This window comes from Sceloporus undulatus, chromosome 7, assembly GCF_019175285.1.
Source record: "Sceloporus undulatus isolate JIND9_A2432 ecotype Alabama chromosome 7, SceUnd_v1.1, whole genome shotgun sequence".
Taxonomy (NCBI): Eukaryota; Metazoa; Chordata; class Lepidosauria; order Squamata; family Phrynosomatidae; genus Sceloporus; species Sceloporus undulatus.
The window spans coordinates 5,280,046-5,298,154 of NC_056528.1; the positions used below are offsets into that span (position 1 = coordinate 5,280,046).

The following is an 18,109-nucleotide window of genomic DNA, read 5'->3' on the forward strand; positions in this document are numbered from 1 at the left end:
AATAGAATCATAGAATTATAGAGCTGGAAGAGACTGCAAGGACCATCCAGTCCAACCCCATTCTGTCATGCAGGAACTCTCAATCAAAGCATCCCCGACAGATGGGCATCCAGCCTCTGCTTAAATACATGGGTTCGTTAACTGAAATTAATACGTTCATTGGATATGTCAGAAGAACACTTCCTGTTTGTAACCCTCCTAATGTTGAGTTCGTCCTAATGTCTAGATGGCATTCTACTGTTGTAGCAAGGATGCTTCTATTCATAGCAAACAAATGCAAGAAAAAACAACAACAACAACAACAACAACAAATCATGCCTATGGGGCAACTCTTTGCAGAGGTGTGAAATACTCACCTATTACTGCACTGGAGATAGTAATTTTTAACCACATCCTGTCTCGAATTTCAAGCCCTGAATCTGCTAACTGCATAACCTTGACAATGGTAGCCATGTCACTTTTAACCGTCAAGGGGGATTCATCTAGCTCTGAAAAAGTACAAAAGGTTGGAGATACCGCTTTCAATGACACAGTGAATGAAAACAGATGGAAAGAGAGAAAGAGAGATTGAGCGAGAATGAGAGAGAGACAGGCAGATAAGCGCTTCACACAGAGGTAGCAATATTGGGAGGAAAGCTAGGCAAACACTTCAGATTGTAGGTATCTTCAAGGGTAGCAGTGTGGTAGACAATTTTAGCTGGCCTGTGACGTAAAATCCTGCCAGTAGGTTCCCCTGTAAAACCCAAGTTAAAATGAAAGTGACCTGCACAAGAGGACTGTAAGAATACCTACTCCTCATGGAGGTGGCAAAAACTAAGGCAGCTACAGTTTGCTTATATATTGTTGGCAGCAACTGTGCCAGCACTGCAACTCTTGAGGCTACTGGCATCTTTCCTCCACACAATCATCACCATGATATAGTGTTGCTCTCAGGATGTAATATTTGTCTGAAGGAATTTTGAGGGGGAAACAATGGCTTTCAAAACCCATTGTCTTCTCCGAGAAACCCCGTCAAAATGACACAACCCTATCCCTACAACCTCCCAAAATTCCAGCTGAAGGTTTCAATGGGAGGATTTCATCCCAGCCTGACAGTGAGCCATGTAGATAAGCAGCTGTCCCATTTTGATTTTCCATCTCAAACAGCAAAATGCCTTAGGCTAACTTGGGGGGGGAAAGGTGGTGGAAACTTCATGCTGCTTCTGTTCATTTCAAAATGGCCTATGAGAGAGAAATCATAACCTGAGCATCCTGTTAAGTCTCAGAAATTTTCTCCCCTGCCATAAGAATGGAATTTTAATCTTTTAGTTTTGTTTTGGCACAAAGAAACTGGGACAGGAGAAGCAGGCAAGCCACGGGGAAATGTCTCAAAGACAGCAGCTAAGGAAGCAAGGCCAGGGAGAAACCAGGAGCTGCCTGGGTGGATCTAGAAACCAGGACAGCATCACATCCCAGCCTTGGCAAGTCTGCAAACTGAAACTCTTTGGTTCTTTATGTTGGAACAGGACACATTGCTCCTGGTTCTAAGGGATGAGCTGTGCAGAGAGGTATGCCCAAACCTCAATTGCTGGGCCTCTAAGTCTGCCAAACCCTCCTCTCCCAATTTCATCCGCAGGGAGCAAGGGTCTTGTTTTTCTACCATGTTTAGGAGCTTTCCAGGGAGCTTCTGGGAAAGCAATTTGGTTTAAAAAACAAGGCAAATGTCCTCCACACACCTTGATTTAAAGGAATCTACTGAGGTTTTACCATTATGTGGCAACTGATTTGATACTAGCAAATAAAAACATGTTGTATGTTATACATTCCTTCACCAAAGGGAACACTCTGTCTTTGAAGTCAAAGAAACAATGCAGACTAAAAAACCCACCCCACTACTCATGAAAACCTCAGAATTAAAAAAAAAACCTTTTCAGTGCTATGTCATCTGTCGAAAAGGAATATGCGTGAGGCAAAAACAGATTCGATAGCATTCATATTCAGGCCATGCAACTCCACACACACCAGAACCATCCTCATCCACCGCATGCCATTTACCCACAAAGGCTCCTGGGTTCCATATGCAACCAATTTATCGCCATCAGCGCTCTGCAACAAATGTATGGCACTGGCTGGAAGTTAGTTTGGTTAGTAGTAAGAAAAGCAACATGTGGTTTTGGTTCAAACAATGTTCTAATTTGAAGATGTGGGGAGCAATAAACTGGAAAGCTTGTCGTCGTTTCCCACAGGGTAAGATATGAGCACTACCAGAGATGGATCAAGGGATCAGAGTTGTTTTGACTTGCTTTGCTTGGAGCAGGGGTGAGTAAAGTGCAGCCCATGGGCTACACCCACATGTATGTGCAAGACTATTTTGCCCACTTGCTTCAGAGCAAACTGGGGGGAAAGGCCCACAAGAGTATGGTGCCCTTCCAATTTTAATGTATTAAAAAGGGACCACAGACCTCTGTGTCTCAAATATAAAGTCTAAGCAACATTGGCTTGATATAAAACATCTCCCTTTGCTCAGACATTTTACTAGTTTCCCTTTATGAAATCTGATCAGCTGTCATTTCTGCTACACATATTTCTTTATTTGTATTTTCCCAGGTAGTTTTAATTTCAGCAGCATGATTAAGAAGGGGCCTCTGTGTTGCATTCCCAGCTCATGCATCAAGATAGGTAACAGGCTGGGCATCTTCAAAGGAATTCAAACAATGTCACAGTTACTGCCAACAGCAAAATTGCCAGACAGCATTAGATTATAGTAATCTCCAAGTCTGCACAAAACTATATTGTGGTTCTAGGATGGATTGTTTAGATAAAATGAAGTCAGCAACAAAGGTTTTCTTGCTAAAATCAATACTAGAGGCTGTGTCACTCATATTAAAGATAATGATGAACCTGATCAAGTCTGCAAAAGAAAATGGACGGAATAATGAGATGCAATCGCTCCTTCTTTTCAGATTTCCAAGGTAGGGCTATGAGAAGACTAATGACCACCAACAGAGGATCGAGATCATAATGGCAGAATTTAGTAAGGGAAAAAACTTCTCTCCTTGCACAGAACTGATACAGAAGTATATCAATGCTGGATTCTAAGGATTCAAGAAATGCCAATTCCAGGTTTTCCTGTTAAGGGGATGGAAGAGAGCCTCAGTATCCTCTTCTTCCTAAGTACACTCAGCTCCTCACCGATGCCCATTTGCTTGGCAATGCTAAGAGATTAGCATCCTCAAATTACTGCTCCTGTGCCTCCTTTCTTCCTCGGCTGGTAACAGGTTGCAGCAACACTCAGGTGTTAGAATAGGATCCCTAGCGGAATGTAGGGCTTAGCAGATGTTTTGAGAATGCTGTCCATTACTCAAAATCATGTCTTAACTTTCTGGGCAAAGCTGGAACGTATGAACCCATGCGCTGAAGGGAACAGAGATCTTTACGATTGTTAGGAACTATGAACTTTTTGGATTGTGTGGTAGTCCTTGGCACACATAGGCCTGTTACAGATTGCCAAAATAAAGCTGCTTTGGGTCTCTTTGGAGGTATGCTGTTTAAATGATGCATGCATCCTAAGAATCCGGAAGCTGCATCAAAGCTGCACTCCAGTGCTTAGGAATGGAGTGTGGCTTTGGCACGACCTCTGGACTCTTAGGACCCATGCATCGTTTAAACAACATACAGTACCTCCAAAGAGACCCGAAGCAGCTTTATTTTGGCAGTCTGTAACAGGCCATAGACTAAGAGTCTGGTCTGGACAACACAGCAGCCTCTTTTGCCCACTGTTCTTCAAGGTCCAGCCAAAGCCCTTGCCCAGTGATGGTGAACCTTTTAGAGGCCGAGTGCCCAAACTGCAACCCAAAACCCACTTATTAATTTCATAATGCCATGTCCCTCTGGCTTTCTAGTAATAAACTCTGGCAAACTCTGTGCTGGGGCGACGGCACATGTGCCCACAGAGAAGGCTCCGAGTGCCACCTCTGGCACGCATGCCATAGATTCGCCATCACTGCCCTAGCCTGTGTTCCAGGTTCAAACCTTCAGCTTTGACACCTGACTTCAGGGGCTCTTATCTGGGAATACACACAGTTGGGTGAGTATGGTTGTAATCCTGCCCACTGTATGGTGAGACCCTAATTTTGGCTAGATCTTGTTGGTATACCACATGAGCATAACAGTTTGTTATGTTAACTGCATTTTTTCTAGGAGTGTACAATGACAGTGAAGGAAAGCAGGCAAACCCATCACCAATGAAAGGGGAAGGTTGGTGACAGACAGCTCCAAACAGTTTCTTCAGTGCCTGCCTTCTGGGAGAAATGAATCCCCCTGAAGCTTAGTGCTCTGAAAAGGCTGGCTTGACAATCATATGTTCCAATGGGAGAGACAGTTGTCCAATACATCTTTGCCCAAACACCTAATGTTCAAAATTCCCTTCCATCTAAGACAGGCATTGGAGAAATTTTCCCTGCTGACAACAGTGATTTTGGCTGCTTTCCCTCCAATCTTTCCTCTCCTGCTGCTGCTGCCTATGTGGACATACTTTCACCATTGCAATTAAACAATAGGATCTTGGCCTCATATTTAAGACCCTTGGACAGAGGGGCCATTACTCAATGGCAGAGTACATGATGAGCAAACAAAATGTCCTGGGTTTGAAAGATACTCAAGAGTATGAAAAATGATTATTGGCTCCTTATTAACGGGCGACATGGCTGTTCAATAAGACTGAGTGGTGGCTCAGCTTAAAGGGATAGGAGGTATGTGGGGTTCTTTTAGAATTTTTGCATCATCTTTGGTAGAAAGGGAGACGGAGGAGAGGCAGCAGAGGAACGAACAAGTTTTATGCTCCCCACAAAGTAAGAAAACAACCATTTTGTTGCTGTTATTTTTAAAAAATTGAATTGTTTTTGGTTTTGGTTGTGTATTTTTGTTTGATTGTTTAGCTCTACACTGCCAGCCCTGTGCAGGAGGAAAACCTGCCTGGTCCTGGTGGCAGTGTGACTTACTTTCCAAATCAGGAATTGAGCTTGTTAGTGAGGAGCTGGTAGAGGTGATGGTGCTCATGGAGGGGCTCATACCGTAACGGGGGTATGCTCCCGTCAGGGCCGTGGTATGAGAGATCCAAGCTGCGGGGTCGATCGGTCGCACGGGTTCAGCTGAATCATGAGAGGAGAGGGAGAAAGAGACAGAGAGAGAGAAAAGAGGGAGAAAAAACAGAACAGTGTTAGCCAAACATTGGGAGTTTATTTCAGCCTTACAAAAGCAAAGAGCCACACACCTTACTAGCCTGCAATAATGTCTACTAGCCTGGAATGCAGGAGTGAGGAACTTTCCTTCAGCCCACTTTCAGAGAAGATCTTGAGGGTGACATGTCAAAGGCAAAGGGGCTGGGACCAAAATATATTGACATGTTTTAGCTTCAGGCTCTTACATTTGGTAACAAACGCTCCATACAGACAGGCCAAAATAAAGCTGCTTCAGGTCACTTTGGAGGAATGCTGTTTAAATGATGCATGTGTCCTAAGCGTCTGGAAACCTCACCAAATCCACAGTCCTGTCCTAAGAACTGGAGCGCAGATTTAGCGCAGCTTCTGGACTCTTAGGACACATGCATTATTTAAACAGCATACCTCCAAAGTGACCCGAAGCAGCTTTATTTTGGCCTGTCTGTATGGGGCCTAAGACTGATTCAAGACATGAGTCAACAGCGTGATGCAGCAGTGAAGAAAGCCAGTGCATTTCTGGGCTGCATCAATAGTAGTACAGTGTCTAGAGTGAGGGAAGTAATAGTAACACTCTATTCTGCTTTGGTCAGACCTCACTTGGAATATTATGTCCAGCTCTGGTCACCATAATTCAAGAAGGTTTTCAGAGGATGGTGACCAAAACTGGTAAAGAACTTCCATACAGTGAGAGCTGTTTGACAGTGGAATACACTCCCTCAGAGGATGGTGGACTCTCCTTCTTTGGAGGCTTTTAAACAGAAGCTGGATGGCCGTCTGTCGGGGATGCTTTGATTGTGATTTCCTGCATGGCAGAATGGGGTTGGACTGGATCAGGGCCCTTGTGCTCTTTTCCAACTCTATGATTCTATAATTCTATGATTCGTTTCACTCTCATTGTCCATCATTATTAACATACAGCTTTGACAAGGTTATCTAAGGGCCAAGCTACACATTATTTGTATCTTACATATACATATATATAAAGAGTACACACTCTGCAGGTGTTCCATAATTCACTTCCCAATTTTATCTTATTCTGTGTTGAAAACGATCACATATTGCAGAAGTGAATTAAGTTGAATGAGTGTTTGTTTCGCTCACAATCCTGGCTCCATTAGCGCTAGTTCCGTTTCCCCACGTCCTCCTGTTTGAAGCCTTGTGACGGCTGATGCTGTGAGTTTGGTGTTCTTTAATGCCAAAAGCAATTATAGTGGCTGATCACTCACCCCTGGGGATGGTGAAATAACTCCTGGGTGTCGGGTCCCAACATTTGGCCACTGTTAGACTGATGGGGCTGGGAGAAAAAAGGAAGGGGGAAAAATAATAAACCTTTTACATGGCTGCCACGCGCCACACTTCAAACCACATGAAACCAAGCATATAAAATAAGAGCAGGGAAGCTTTACTCCATGGGCCTAATCCAGTTTGTAAATAGCTCAAATAAGGCAGAGGCCCCAGAAGGTTTCTCTCCAAAGCCCATCCCTGTCTCAAAAGTCCACTCTGTCTCCTTCAGGAAGAAAATCTCCAGTCTTGTAGCTACTGAGGATATGGGGAATGAGGGCAATGAGCCCCTAAATAAGAATTCTTTCTCCAAATAAAATTGTCCTTTAGACCCAAATTTCTAGCATTGCAAAGAGTGAGACACTGAAACCAATTCACACCTAGAACTTGCTGTGTTTACATTTGCTTGGTCCCTTTGCCTGCCCCTTTTCTTTGGAGCCCTAAACCGGATTTCTGAATGCTGTTGAAGTTGTAAGTTATTGCAATGACAGAAATTTAGGGACTGAAGGAAAATTTAAGTGGGAACAGAATTCTGCCATAGCTATCCACTTGCAAACCTACTACACCTGCTCACAGGGAGGAATGGCCATGGTTACCTGGTTAGTGAATGGAGAGAACATAAGGATCCTTGGAGAGGCAAGAGCCACCATGTGTGTCTTATGCCTCTTGTCTCATAAAAGCAGCCTAAGGAGGTCTGGGTGAATGTGTTAGGGGAGCAGTGAAAGCCTCACTACAGCAATGCAGGTTGCCACCTTGTCTAAAAGAAGCTGTGGTGAGGCCATTATGGAAAAATCTTCCCGTGACCCCATCATACTGGAGAAATATCAGCCAGACCCATTTTTGGGGCAAAGTTCTGAAATGTGCTGTGGCTTCCCAGCTCCAGGGGTTCCTGGAAGAGATGGATTATCGAGATCTAGGTCAATCTGGTTTCATGCATGGTTATGGGATACAGTTGGCTCTGGTCACCTTGATGGATGACCTATGCAAGGAACTAAGCAAGGGAGTGTGGTCCTGTTGGTTCTGCTGGACCTCTCAGCAGCATTTACCTTGATTCCAGTCCTTCCTGGAGGGGCAGACTCAGAAAATGGTGCTGAGGGATGCCTATTGGTTACTCTGGCCACTGGTCTGAAACCACTGGGAGAGGTAATCTGAAATTTAGGGGTTCAGTCTCATCAATAGGCTGATGACACACAACCCCATCTCTCCTTTCCATCTGACTCCACGAAAGCTATTTCTTCACTAGACTAGTGTCTGCTGTCAGTAATGGACTGGATGAGGCTGAACACACTGAAACTTTTTCAAGACAAGAAAGAAGTACTTCTGGTCAGTCGTAAAGCAGATGAGGGAATAAGGATTGAGCCTGTGCTGAACGGGTTACACTCCCCTTGAAATCTCAGCTTCACAGTTTGGGTGTGCTCCTGGACTTTAGAAATGAGCCTGGATGCCCAGGTTTCAGTAATGGCCAGGAGTATGTTTGCATACTTTAAACTAGTACGCAAGCTGTGCCCATTATTTGAGAGGTCACACTTGGCTGCAGTGATACATGCCGATTACATCCCATTTGAAATACTGCAATGCGCTCTGTGTGGAGCTGCCTTTGGAAACTGTCTGAAAATGTCGGTTGGTCCAAAATGCTATGGTTGGGCTGGATTTGGTTATCATGTGCCCCCCGCCCTGTTGAAACAACTTAACTGGTTACCAGTTCATCTCCAGGCACAGTGGAAAATGCTGTTTAGGTCCAGACTATCTGAGAGACCATATCTCCTTATACAAGCTTTAAGAACTATAGGGAAGGGTTTTCTTTAAGTCTCACCTTCTTTCAGAAGGTTCTCAGGCACATCTGGTGATGACTTAGGAGCCAGCCTTCTCCATGGCTGCTTTCAGGCTTCCACGGGAAGCTTGGTTGGCCCCCTCCTTATTCTCTTTCCATCAGCAGATGAAGTTCTTTTTATTGGGACAGGGCTTTGAGTTGTATATTATACAACAGCTATATAGGTGGAGTGGTGTTTTGTATTTTATTTTATATTTCATCTGTTACTTCTGCTTATTAAATGCATTTTTAACCATTTTAATCATGGTTTTAATATATTGTTTAATACACTGCCACCCAAAACAGCTTTCTCACATGCCTTAACAGTAGGGTGGGCCTGTGCATTCTCCCAGTCTTAACCAAAGTCAAAATCAGAATGTGTTTTTCAGCACTAGTAACTCTCCAACCACAAAAGCAAGCCCTCTGAAGCAATCACTCACCCCGGCTTCGAAACAATTTCTCGCAACACCCGCACTGCATCATCGTTGCTCATGTTCTCGAAGTTGACCTCATTCACCTGGAATGTAGCATATAAGAGTTTTGATAAGATATGGTAAGATATGCTATGATAAGATATTTGATATGATAAGATATGACAGGATGGAGATGTTCGAAGAATCATTGTTCCTAACCCTGGTCATGGACCTTTCAATGGACTGGATCCTGTCTGGAGGGAGAGACCATCCCTAATATGGTGCTGGGTAACACTCCTGATATGATGGATCCTCTGTGATAGGGTGAGAAGTGTCTTGGATCCTGGAGATCCAGGATTGCTTCTCAAAATCACCTGCTGTATGGCCTGCTGTGAAGGGCTGTGCATTTGCCATTAAGAAGCCAGAGCCCATAACAGTTGCTGTTTTTTCTGGACTAAAAGCAAGTAACTACTTACTGACCTGTAACAGCATGTCCCCTGGTTCAATCCGTCCATCAGCTGCCACAGCACCACCTTTCATGATGGAGCCAATGTAAATACCTCCATCTCCTCTGTCGTTGCTCTGGCCTACGATGCTGATTCCCAGGAAATTGTATTTTTCTGAAATAAGGAGAAGAAGGAAGAAAGAACGGATAGTAATACACAGTGGCTATTATTACACACACACACACACACACACACACACATATCCCACCTTCCCCCCCCCCACATTTTGAACTCAATCCAGTTTATAATTTAAAAGAAATACAATTAAGCAAAAGCATATAAAGGATGAACATTAAATCAGATTAAATTATTTGCATATTGAAATAATTTGAAACATCGATGTTAAAATATAAAACCAACTAAAACAGTCCAGTTTAAAACAACACATCACTTTCTTTGCCTGTTGATAGAAGGACAGCAAAAGGAAGGACATTCAGGGAGTTTGAGAACCTAGGAGCAGCCACCAAGAAGGCCCTGTCTCACATCTCCACCAGCCTGTGAAGATGTTGGCCTGAGAGTAAAAGCATTTCTTGAGGACCTCAGAGTGTGGGCATGCTCATACAGGGTGAACTCACACTGATTAAATAATGCAGTTTGACACTACTTTAACTACCACGACTCAATGATATGAAATTCTGGGAATTGTAGTTTGTGGTACCAGAGTTCTCTGACAGAGAAAGCTAAAGGTCTCACAAACCAATTGATGCCGTGGCTCACTTTTTCCTGATCCCATTTGCCCTGTGGTAGGTGTGGGCCGCAATGGTCTCCCCAATCCATCCATGGTTATCTGCATCTACTCCTCTTGATCTTATTGGAGAGGTGGGGTAGAAATAAATTATTATTATTATTACTATTATTATTATTATTATTTTCCCAGATGGGCTTGCCCTTGTAGTGTATATGGATGTCCACCAGGCAAGAATGTCCACCAGGCAAGGGAAAAGTGCACTGATTGAAGGACCATGATCATGCGCTTCATAAGACAGCACCCTGGTGCAACAGTAGAAGCCACAGCAGAAGCCTAGCATGGAAGTACACCCAGAGGACGTAGTCTATTGCAGAAATCATCAATCCCCAAAGATATGACAAGATGGAGATGTTCAAAAAATCATTGTTCCTAACCCTGGTCATAGACCTTTCAATGGCCCGGATCCTGTCTGGAGGGAAAGAGAGAGAGACCATCCCTGACATGGTGCTGGTAACCCTGATATGGTGGATCGTCTGTGATAGGGTGAGAAGACTCTTCTTGAGTGTGAAGTCAAAGTGTTTCATGGCTGGCATCCATGGTTTTTTTTGGGGGGGGGGGGGCTATGTGGCCATGTTCTAGAAGAATTTGCTTCTGACATTTCACAGCATCTGTGGCTGGCATCTTCAGTTAATCTACACAGATTAACATGGAAATGAACAGGTTGATAACCACTGCTATATTGGGGCAATAGAGCCTTCTCAGTCGCCTTTTCAGAGGTGCAGAAGCTGCTACTCCATATTCTTTCTAGTGCCCAAGAAAAATGGCAAATGGAAAGCCATCCTGAACCTCAGAGGGATGAACCACTTCATCAGGAAGATATATTTTGTATCCCTTCCTTAGGATGTCCATTACCCAGCGATCTGTGGTGGATGTCTCCCATAGAAACTCCCAGTCTGCCCCTTCTGGGGAATGGCATCAGGACAGCTGGCCATTCCGTTGCTCTTTGGGGTGGCCAGCTGCTGGGGAAGAGTGGTGCTTGGGATGGAAGCTAGATTTGCCCCATTATGCCCTGAAACCCCTGGTCTCTGGACTGAAAGGTGGAACTGAAAGCAAGGGTGAAATGAAGTCTGGGAGGACAAAAGGAAGAGTGACCCTGCCTATTATGCCTCTTGTCTTTCCTCTTCCTACCAGGGACTAGTGCCTTTTTCTCACCCTTCTTCTCTACTAGGATAGTGTTAGAATCTAGTGATTCTATCAGAAATATATATATGTATATGGTGGGGATATTGGGTATTAGTATGATTTGCAAATGCTGAGATAGGTTTAGATGATCTGAGGCAGCTGCTGTCTTCAGCGGCTTGGAAAACAGAGAGGTGAAGACTGGTAGAAGAAGATAAGGGGGGCAAAGGGGGAGATCAGTCTGTGGGAAAGAAGTGAAGAATATAGTTTGCATGCTTTGCTAGGAGCGGGACAGTGGATGATGGGGTTTTAATATACTGATTTTTACTGGGTTTGCCAGTCTCAGCTTAAACGCTGAAATGGAGAATTGCTGACTTTGGATCTATGTAATGACTGGGCCGCCAGTCATTTGGGAATTCCTCTCAAACCACAAAGGGTTAATCTGGGGGGAGGTACATGCTAATGAGAGCTTACATCACATGCTAATGAGCAGCTACATCATAGCTGATGTAAGGCCCAACTGGCCAATCAGAGAGCAGAACCGCGAGTTTCAAGAACATTCCATGCAAAACCTTTAAAAGGCCCTTGGGGACCATGTGGTCCTTTCTCTCCCTTCTCCATCTTTTGGGGAGCCATGTGTTCTTTGGTCTCCATCTTTGCCTTTGTTTTGGGAACCAGCTGTGAGCCTGTGGAGGGCAGGCTTAAAGGATGCAAGTTGAGCTAGGCGCGGAGGGCCAGCTCCTTGCATCCGAAACTCAACAAGGACTGCAAATCCCATCACTGTGTGAGTAGCTTAGGAAATGTGTTAGCAAGTGCTTTTAGGCTTTTGTTATGTTATCTGACAGCTTGCCTGAAATGAACATCTTGGAACTATGCATTCTGTACCTGCAAGGCAAGGAGACCTTGCATGAGTGATATCTTTTTACTCTATTCTGTCTATTTAGACTAAATACCTTTCTTTACAGTATCTGCTGTCTCTGCTCCTGTACATGGGCCTTGGCTCAGTTACCGATTGCTTAAGTTAGCAAGGAAAGGAAACTAGGAGTCCTTAGCAAGTCCCAGTGTGTGCTAAAGGGGAGTTCATTGGAGATTCACTGGCTGGTAGCAGCGTGACTAGAGGATCTCAAGGGGTCTCATTCAGCTCAACTGGGAGTGGGAATGGAGACCTAGGAGACTCTAAAGGGAATCAAAAGGGATCCCCTGGGCCAAGGGCCAAGAACAGGGTGGCTGTGTGGCCGCTTGGACCCCAGGGATCATCACAATCTATCAATAAAGTTCTGTTCCTTTCAACAAGTCTGACTGATTGATTGTCCTGGGTCTAAATTACTCATTCTGACAGATAGGTTGCAATCACTCCCTAAAGGACTTGATCCCCAGGAAAGGCATGGATTCCAAATTCTGTTTAGGGTGTATGTCCATGTTCCAACAATTAGGCCACAGTTGATGCCTAATGCCCAACTGATGCTGCCTTAGCCCTGGCCTTGAACTGGATTTAGTGGAGACATTTCAGTTTTTTAGAAGGGGAGAAAACCCAGCACAAAAGCTAAGAAATCATCAAATGAAGGTGTCATGGGAAAGGGAGTATTAACCCTAGGGAACTACAGGGCCAGACTGGGATCCCAGGGTGGCCTGATTCAACACCAAAGCCTGAGGTTCCCCACCTCTGAATATACTGTGCTTGAGTACCTGTCTGTCTGTCTGTCTGCCTCTTTCCTTCCTTCCTTCCTTCCTTGCTTCCTTCCTCTTTTCCTAGCCACTGTTCAAATCTCAAGTGTCCTCCCCTTCCAAAAACCAGTGTACTGGTTATCTCCCATCCCACACATAACAGCTTCCCCCTCTAAAAACCTTTCCACTTCCCATGCCCCCTCCAATGTTCAGAATGGTCATAAACATGCCATGACACAACAGCTACTCAGCCAGTGGAGCTTACTTACCCATGTTGAGGGTGACAGTGATGATGTTTAGGGACATAGTAGAGTCTGTGATACTGCTGAAGGAGGATGACTGCAAAACACAAACAGAAAAGGAGAGGCCTTTAAGACTCCACAGGTGCAATGGTTCAGGACACCACTGTTGGAAGAGTCAAACTGTCAACCTTGTTGAAAGAAAAAAAGAGATGGGCTACAGCACATTTTTAGCAATTTCACTGAGAAGCCCGTAATACATATTCAGTTGCTAGCCTACACATACTTGTAGCCCTGCAGAGGTTGTTGGACTTCACTTCCCATCAGCCTTAGGTAGCACAGCCAATGGTGTAGATGATGGGAGCTGGAGCACAACAATATCTAGTGGAACAACATGTTCTATATTGCCTGTCTATGGTCCAATCCACACTGCAGAAATAACCCAGTCTGAGACCGCTTTAACTGCCCTGGTTCAATGCTTTGGAATTTTGGGAACTGTAGTTTTGTGAGACATTTAGCCTTCTGTGACAGAGAGTTCTGGTGCCACAATAAATCACAATTCCCAGGTTTCCTACTACTGAGCCAAGGCAGTTAAGGTGGTGTCAAACTGGATTATCTCTGCAGTGTGAATTGAATATGCAGATATTATCCTGACCTTTGGTTGGAAAAAACTATCAATTTCAGCTTCTTCTTTTTGAAGTTTAAAGTTCCATTCCATTTTAGCATCAGTTTGCATTTTCAAACACACACAGAAAAAAACCCACAATATTCCATGTCTGGGGGCATGTTTCTTCTAATACAGGAATCATATCGTTTAGGAAAAAAGAGGAATATAAATCAAACTGAATGAAATTTTGTTGCCTAACCTGTTATATATACTGCAATCAATTTACCCAAATGCCTTTTTGCACTTTATTTTCAACGATACACACATTTTGAGGACCACACTCCCCTAATACACATTTTTCTCTACATTATTTTAAAATAGCTGCATCACAAAATGTTGGGCAGTACACATATAGGAAGGAAACTGCAATCTCATTCGGGTATGGGTTCAGGTAGGTTCGTAACAGGTTAGCTTGCATAAAATTGGCCTGTTACAGACTGCCAAAATAAAGCTGCTTCGGGTCTGTTTGGAGGTATGCTATTTAAATGACGCATGGGTTCTAAGAGTCTGGAGGTTGCGCCAAAGCCACACTCCATTCCTAAGCACCGGAGTGCAGCTTTGGTGCAGCTTCCGGATTCTTAGGATGCATGCATCATTTAAACAGCATACCTCCAAAGAGACCCCAAGCAGCTTTATTTTGGCAGTCTGTAACAGGCCATTGTGAGCAGAAGGAATGTGCTCTCCCTTCTTTAGCATTATATAGGACCGGCAACGATTCTAAAATAAGATCTCAAATTCAGCACTACAGAGGCTCACCCTGTCAATCTGTCGCATCTTCTGTTTTCTCCTCCGCCGTTTGTGCTTCCGGATGAGACGGGAGGAAGTGCTTTGTTCCGTGGAGCTACTCAGCCTGTAAAGGAAAGCAACAATTTTTTTCAGAACTGTCGTGCCTATTGCCTTTCAAAACCATGAAGCAGCCTCCTCTGGGGATGAAAGAGGGGTGTTTGAATACATGAGCACCTGGCCTTCGGTTGTTTCAAACAGAATCCAAGCAAACTTATTACCTCCTCCTTCCAGGGCCAGCTCTACCACAAGGCTATCTGAGCTTCTTGCTTTAGGCAGCAAATGCCAAGTGACAGCAAAATGAGCATGCACTTTGCTGCCTTTAAACTCAGTTCCCCACCCTCCATGATATTCAACTGGTCAAGCTAGACATTAATACAACTAGTGCGCAAGGAGAAAGAGAACTATTACAACTACTGATGCAAAGAAACAGAAGACAACAATAAAAAAGGTAGAACGTGAGACCTCTTCCACAAGATCTGGGAACTCAAAGGGAAGTTCAAATCAAGGGCCGGGTTGCTCTATGAAAGAAAGAAGAACATACTACAAGATCATGAAGAAATAAAAAGACGCTGGATGCAATATACAGAAAAGTTATACAAAAGAGATGAAAAAGTGAATGTCACTATATGCACATGAATTCAAATTCTAAAAAGCAAGATGGAAGCTTCAATAAGACAAAGAAGACTAGGGATGGGAAGAGCAGCTATGAAAGAACTAGGCATGATTCTAAAGAGTCAACTCAAGAGCAGTTAACAACAACAATATTCCAACATGGGATTTCCTTTGAGATACATGTTACCAATAATCAGATTTGGAAATAAAGCCTTCTAGTGAGCCACAGCCAACCCACAAAACAAAGCATGCTTCATGTAACACATGTAGGCATGGGAATACCATGTGTTCTAGCAAACAAGCATTCCCTCACCACATTTGGAAGCATCGCTTAAGGGGCTAAACATATCTAGTTCCATCTCTGGAGTAAAAATGTCCTAGTCACATAGAATCATAGAGTTCATAGAATCATGGGCCCTCTAGTCCAGACTGTCCAGCTAAGGCATCTGCAGCAGGTACCTGTCCGGCATCTTTTTAATAATAATAATAATAATAATAATAATTTTATCCTGCCCCTCTGTGCATCACAACTGGGGCGGCTTACAAGATTAAAACATACATTCCCATATCCCACAATTCCACGCCCCCTAAAATACGATTAAACAGCTTACAGTTTAAAACGTAACTTAAAATAATAGACAAAACAGATACACAATGGAAAGTCGAGAGAAGGAGGCCCTGCTCCCACATCTCTAGGCAATTGATTCCATTGCCAAGCCAGTCTTACTGTCAAGATGTTCAACCAAATTACCTTTCTGTGACAAATGCTGACTGGGATATTCTGGGAATCTGAGTCTGAAAAGTAACATTCCCACGCTTTGCAACTAAGCAGTTCTGTTATTCCTCTCCTCTTCCATAAATGTATTGAATTTCCTTTGAAAGACATCTAAGCAAACAGCCATTACTACAACTTGTGGCAGTGAGTTCCACAGACTAATCATGCCCTGCTCTAACTATCTACTGAATCCCTAGCTAATGATGCATTCATTCAATGACTCTCCCTTCCTCCACCATCACTGCATTCTATTACTATGAGAGAAGAAAGAGGATACTTTTCCCCAGAGGAAGCCTTCTCTGATCTGAGTAGCCTAAAACCAGAAGGAAGGAAGGCTGCTTATGACTTCTCGGTGGCACTCTGTGCATGCCTGATGTTGTGTGTGTGTGTGTGTGTGTGTGTGTAAATGAAGATCGCTCCCCCTTTTTGCAACACCGCAGCAGCAGTTCCAAACCAACTGTTCCTTATAACTATTTGCCTCTGCCTTTAAATCAGCTCTAACATATAGGAGCCCTATCCTAGTGTTTTCTTGGCAAGATTCCTTCCCAGAGGGTTTCCATTGCCTTCCTCTGGGTGTGAGTTTCTCACAAGGTCACCCAGTGTGGATCTCTACAGCTGAGCAGGGATTCGAACCCTGGTCTGCCACAGTTCTTGTTCAACACTTACACCATTACACCACACTGGTCCTCCCTGTGTAATATATGCACTCACAATGAAATCAATCTCTCTCTCTCAAGAAACAAAAACATGAGTACTCACATACATGCGGCGCATGGAATGGTGTCTTTTTTTTTGCACACTTTGAAAGTTCCCAGTTGGGCTCTGCCTTCCTTCCACCAGAACCCCTTATCCTGATTTCCAAATACAAGTCCTGGCTTTGGGTCCCACTTTCTGCAGGGCCAGACAACCGCTTTGTTATTTTGCTTCTTCTCTCGCTTGCTATTTGCTGTTTGTGCAGAAACCCAGCCCCTTCCATTTCTCCATCTACCATCTCCCTCCCCCCTCACTAGCAAGCCCCCTGCCGATGGAATGTCTCATCCGCTTATGAACATCATCTTTGTAATATTAAACAACATACCTTGGCACATTCCTCTCTGTTGCTCTGGCCAGCTGCCCCACCAGCCAGTCACTCCTTGTGCCAAGAGAGCCTGACCCAGATCAGAAGGAAGGTGGGGGCAGCCCCTGCTGCCTCTAAGGGGCTTGCATTTGATTCATTTTCTCTAGTGGGAGGGATAAGATCAGGCACAGGGGGGAGGCAGTAGTCTTATTAAGACATTCACCAGGATTTAGTGGGCCCCCTTGTTCTGACTCTAGTAAACCACTCTGGCTGCTTCTAATCCAACCTGAATACATATCTTGCTGCTATGGACATATTTCACTTACTGGTATTTACCCCCAAAATGTAGAGGGGAAAAGAAAAGGAATGGGAGGAACAGAGATGTTCAGTTCTTTATGGAAGGCAAGAGAGGATGGGAAATATGAGCCAGTTTGAGTTTTAAGATCTTCAGGAGAATCTCCATCCTATCACCACCACGTTCACATTTGGTGAGGACACAGAAGAGAGCCTTCTTGGTGGCTGCATGCAGGCCATGGACCTCCCTCCCACGGAAAGTCTGCTTAGCCCCCTCCTTGCTCTTTTTCCACTGACCGGCAAAGGGCCTTTCTACTTAGGCACACCTTTGATGCTTACATTATGGGGCAGAAGGATGTTTTGAATGTGGAATGCTGTGCTGTCATCTTTTTATCTTTTCAATTAAGTTTTAAATGTATTTTAAACTGTTTTTTAATCATGCATTTGATACCAAATGGCTTGGGTCCAAACTATCTCAGGGACCGCCTCCTCCCATATAATCCTCCCTGCACACTCCGGTCCTCTGGGAGGAATTTGCTGCAGCCTCAAAGATCTAGGCTTTCGGCTACCTCCCAGGGGCATTTTCTGTTGTTGCCCCCAGATTGTGGAACGACCTGCCAGACGAGATCCGTCAATTGACATCTTTAGACAGCTTTAAAAAGGCTGTCAAGATGGATCTCTTCCGGCAGGCCTTTCCTGGATAGATAATCCCACCCTCAAGAACCCTCTTCTCATGAGAGTCCCTAAGGTCCTCTCTGGAAATTTGAGTGGATTGCTGCCACAGTTTGCTGTTTTGTTTTTGTCTGTTTTGTAATGGTGTGTATGTGTTACGTTGTTTAATTTGTTGGTTTTAATTATAAGTGATTTAATAACTTTTTAAGGGGGGGGGGAGAGGGAAGTTTTTGTATATATTGTATTGTATTTTATTATTGTTAGCCG

The 18,109-nt window shown here is 44.1% G+C and overlaps 1 protein-coding gene across 3 annotated transcripts in view; it reads right to left on the reverse strand.

Moving 5' to 3' along the window:
• The window catches only part of DVL1 (dishevelled segment polarity protein 1), a 58,491-nt gene that overhangs the window by 5,420 nt on the left and 34,962 nt on the right, over positions 1-18,109 (reverse strand). For 2 of the 3 annotated variants that reach the window (XM_042479518.1, XM_042479520.1), the window contains exons 6-12: positions 14,403-14,496; positions 13,010-13,079; positions 9,183-9,322; positions 8,730-8,806; positions 6,425-6,492; positions 4,980-5,129; positions 357-488 (exon numbers count right to left, since the gene is read on the reverse strand). In XM_042479518.1, the coding sequence (XP_042335452.1) occupies positions 357-488; positions 4,980-5,129; positions 6,425-6,492; positions 8,730-8,806; positions 9,183-9,322; positions 13,010-13,079; positions 14,403-14,496 (731 nt within the window). The remainder of the gene's footprint in view (positions 1-356; positions 489-4,979; positions 5,130-6,424; positions 6,493-8,729; positions 8,807-9,182; positions 9,323-13,009; positions 13,080-14,402; positions 14,497-18,109) is intronic. The other variant, XM_042479519.1, reaches the window with a different exon arrangement.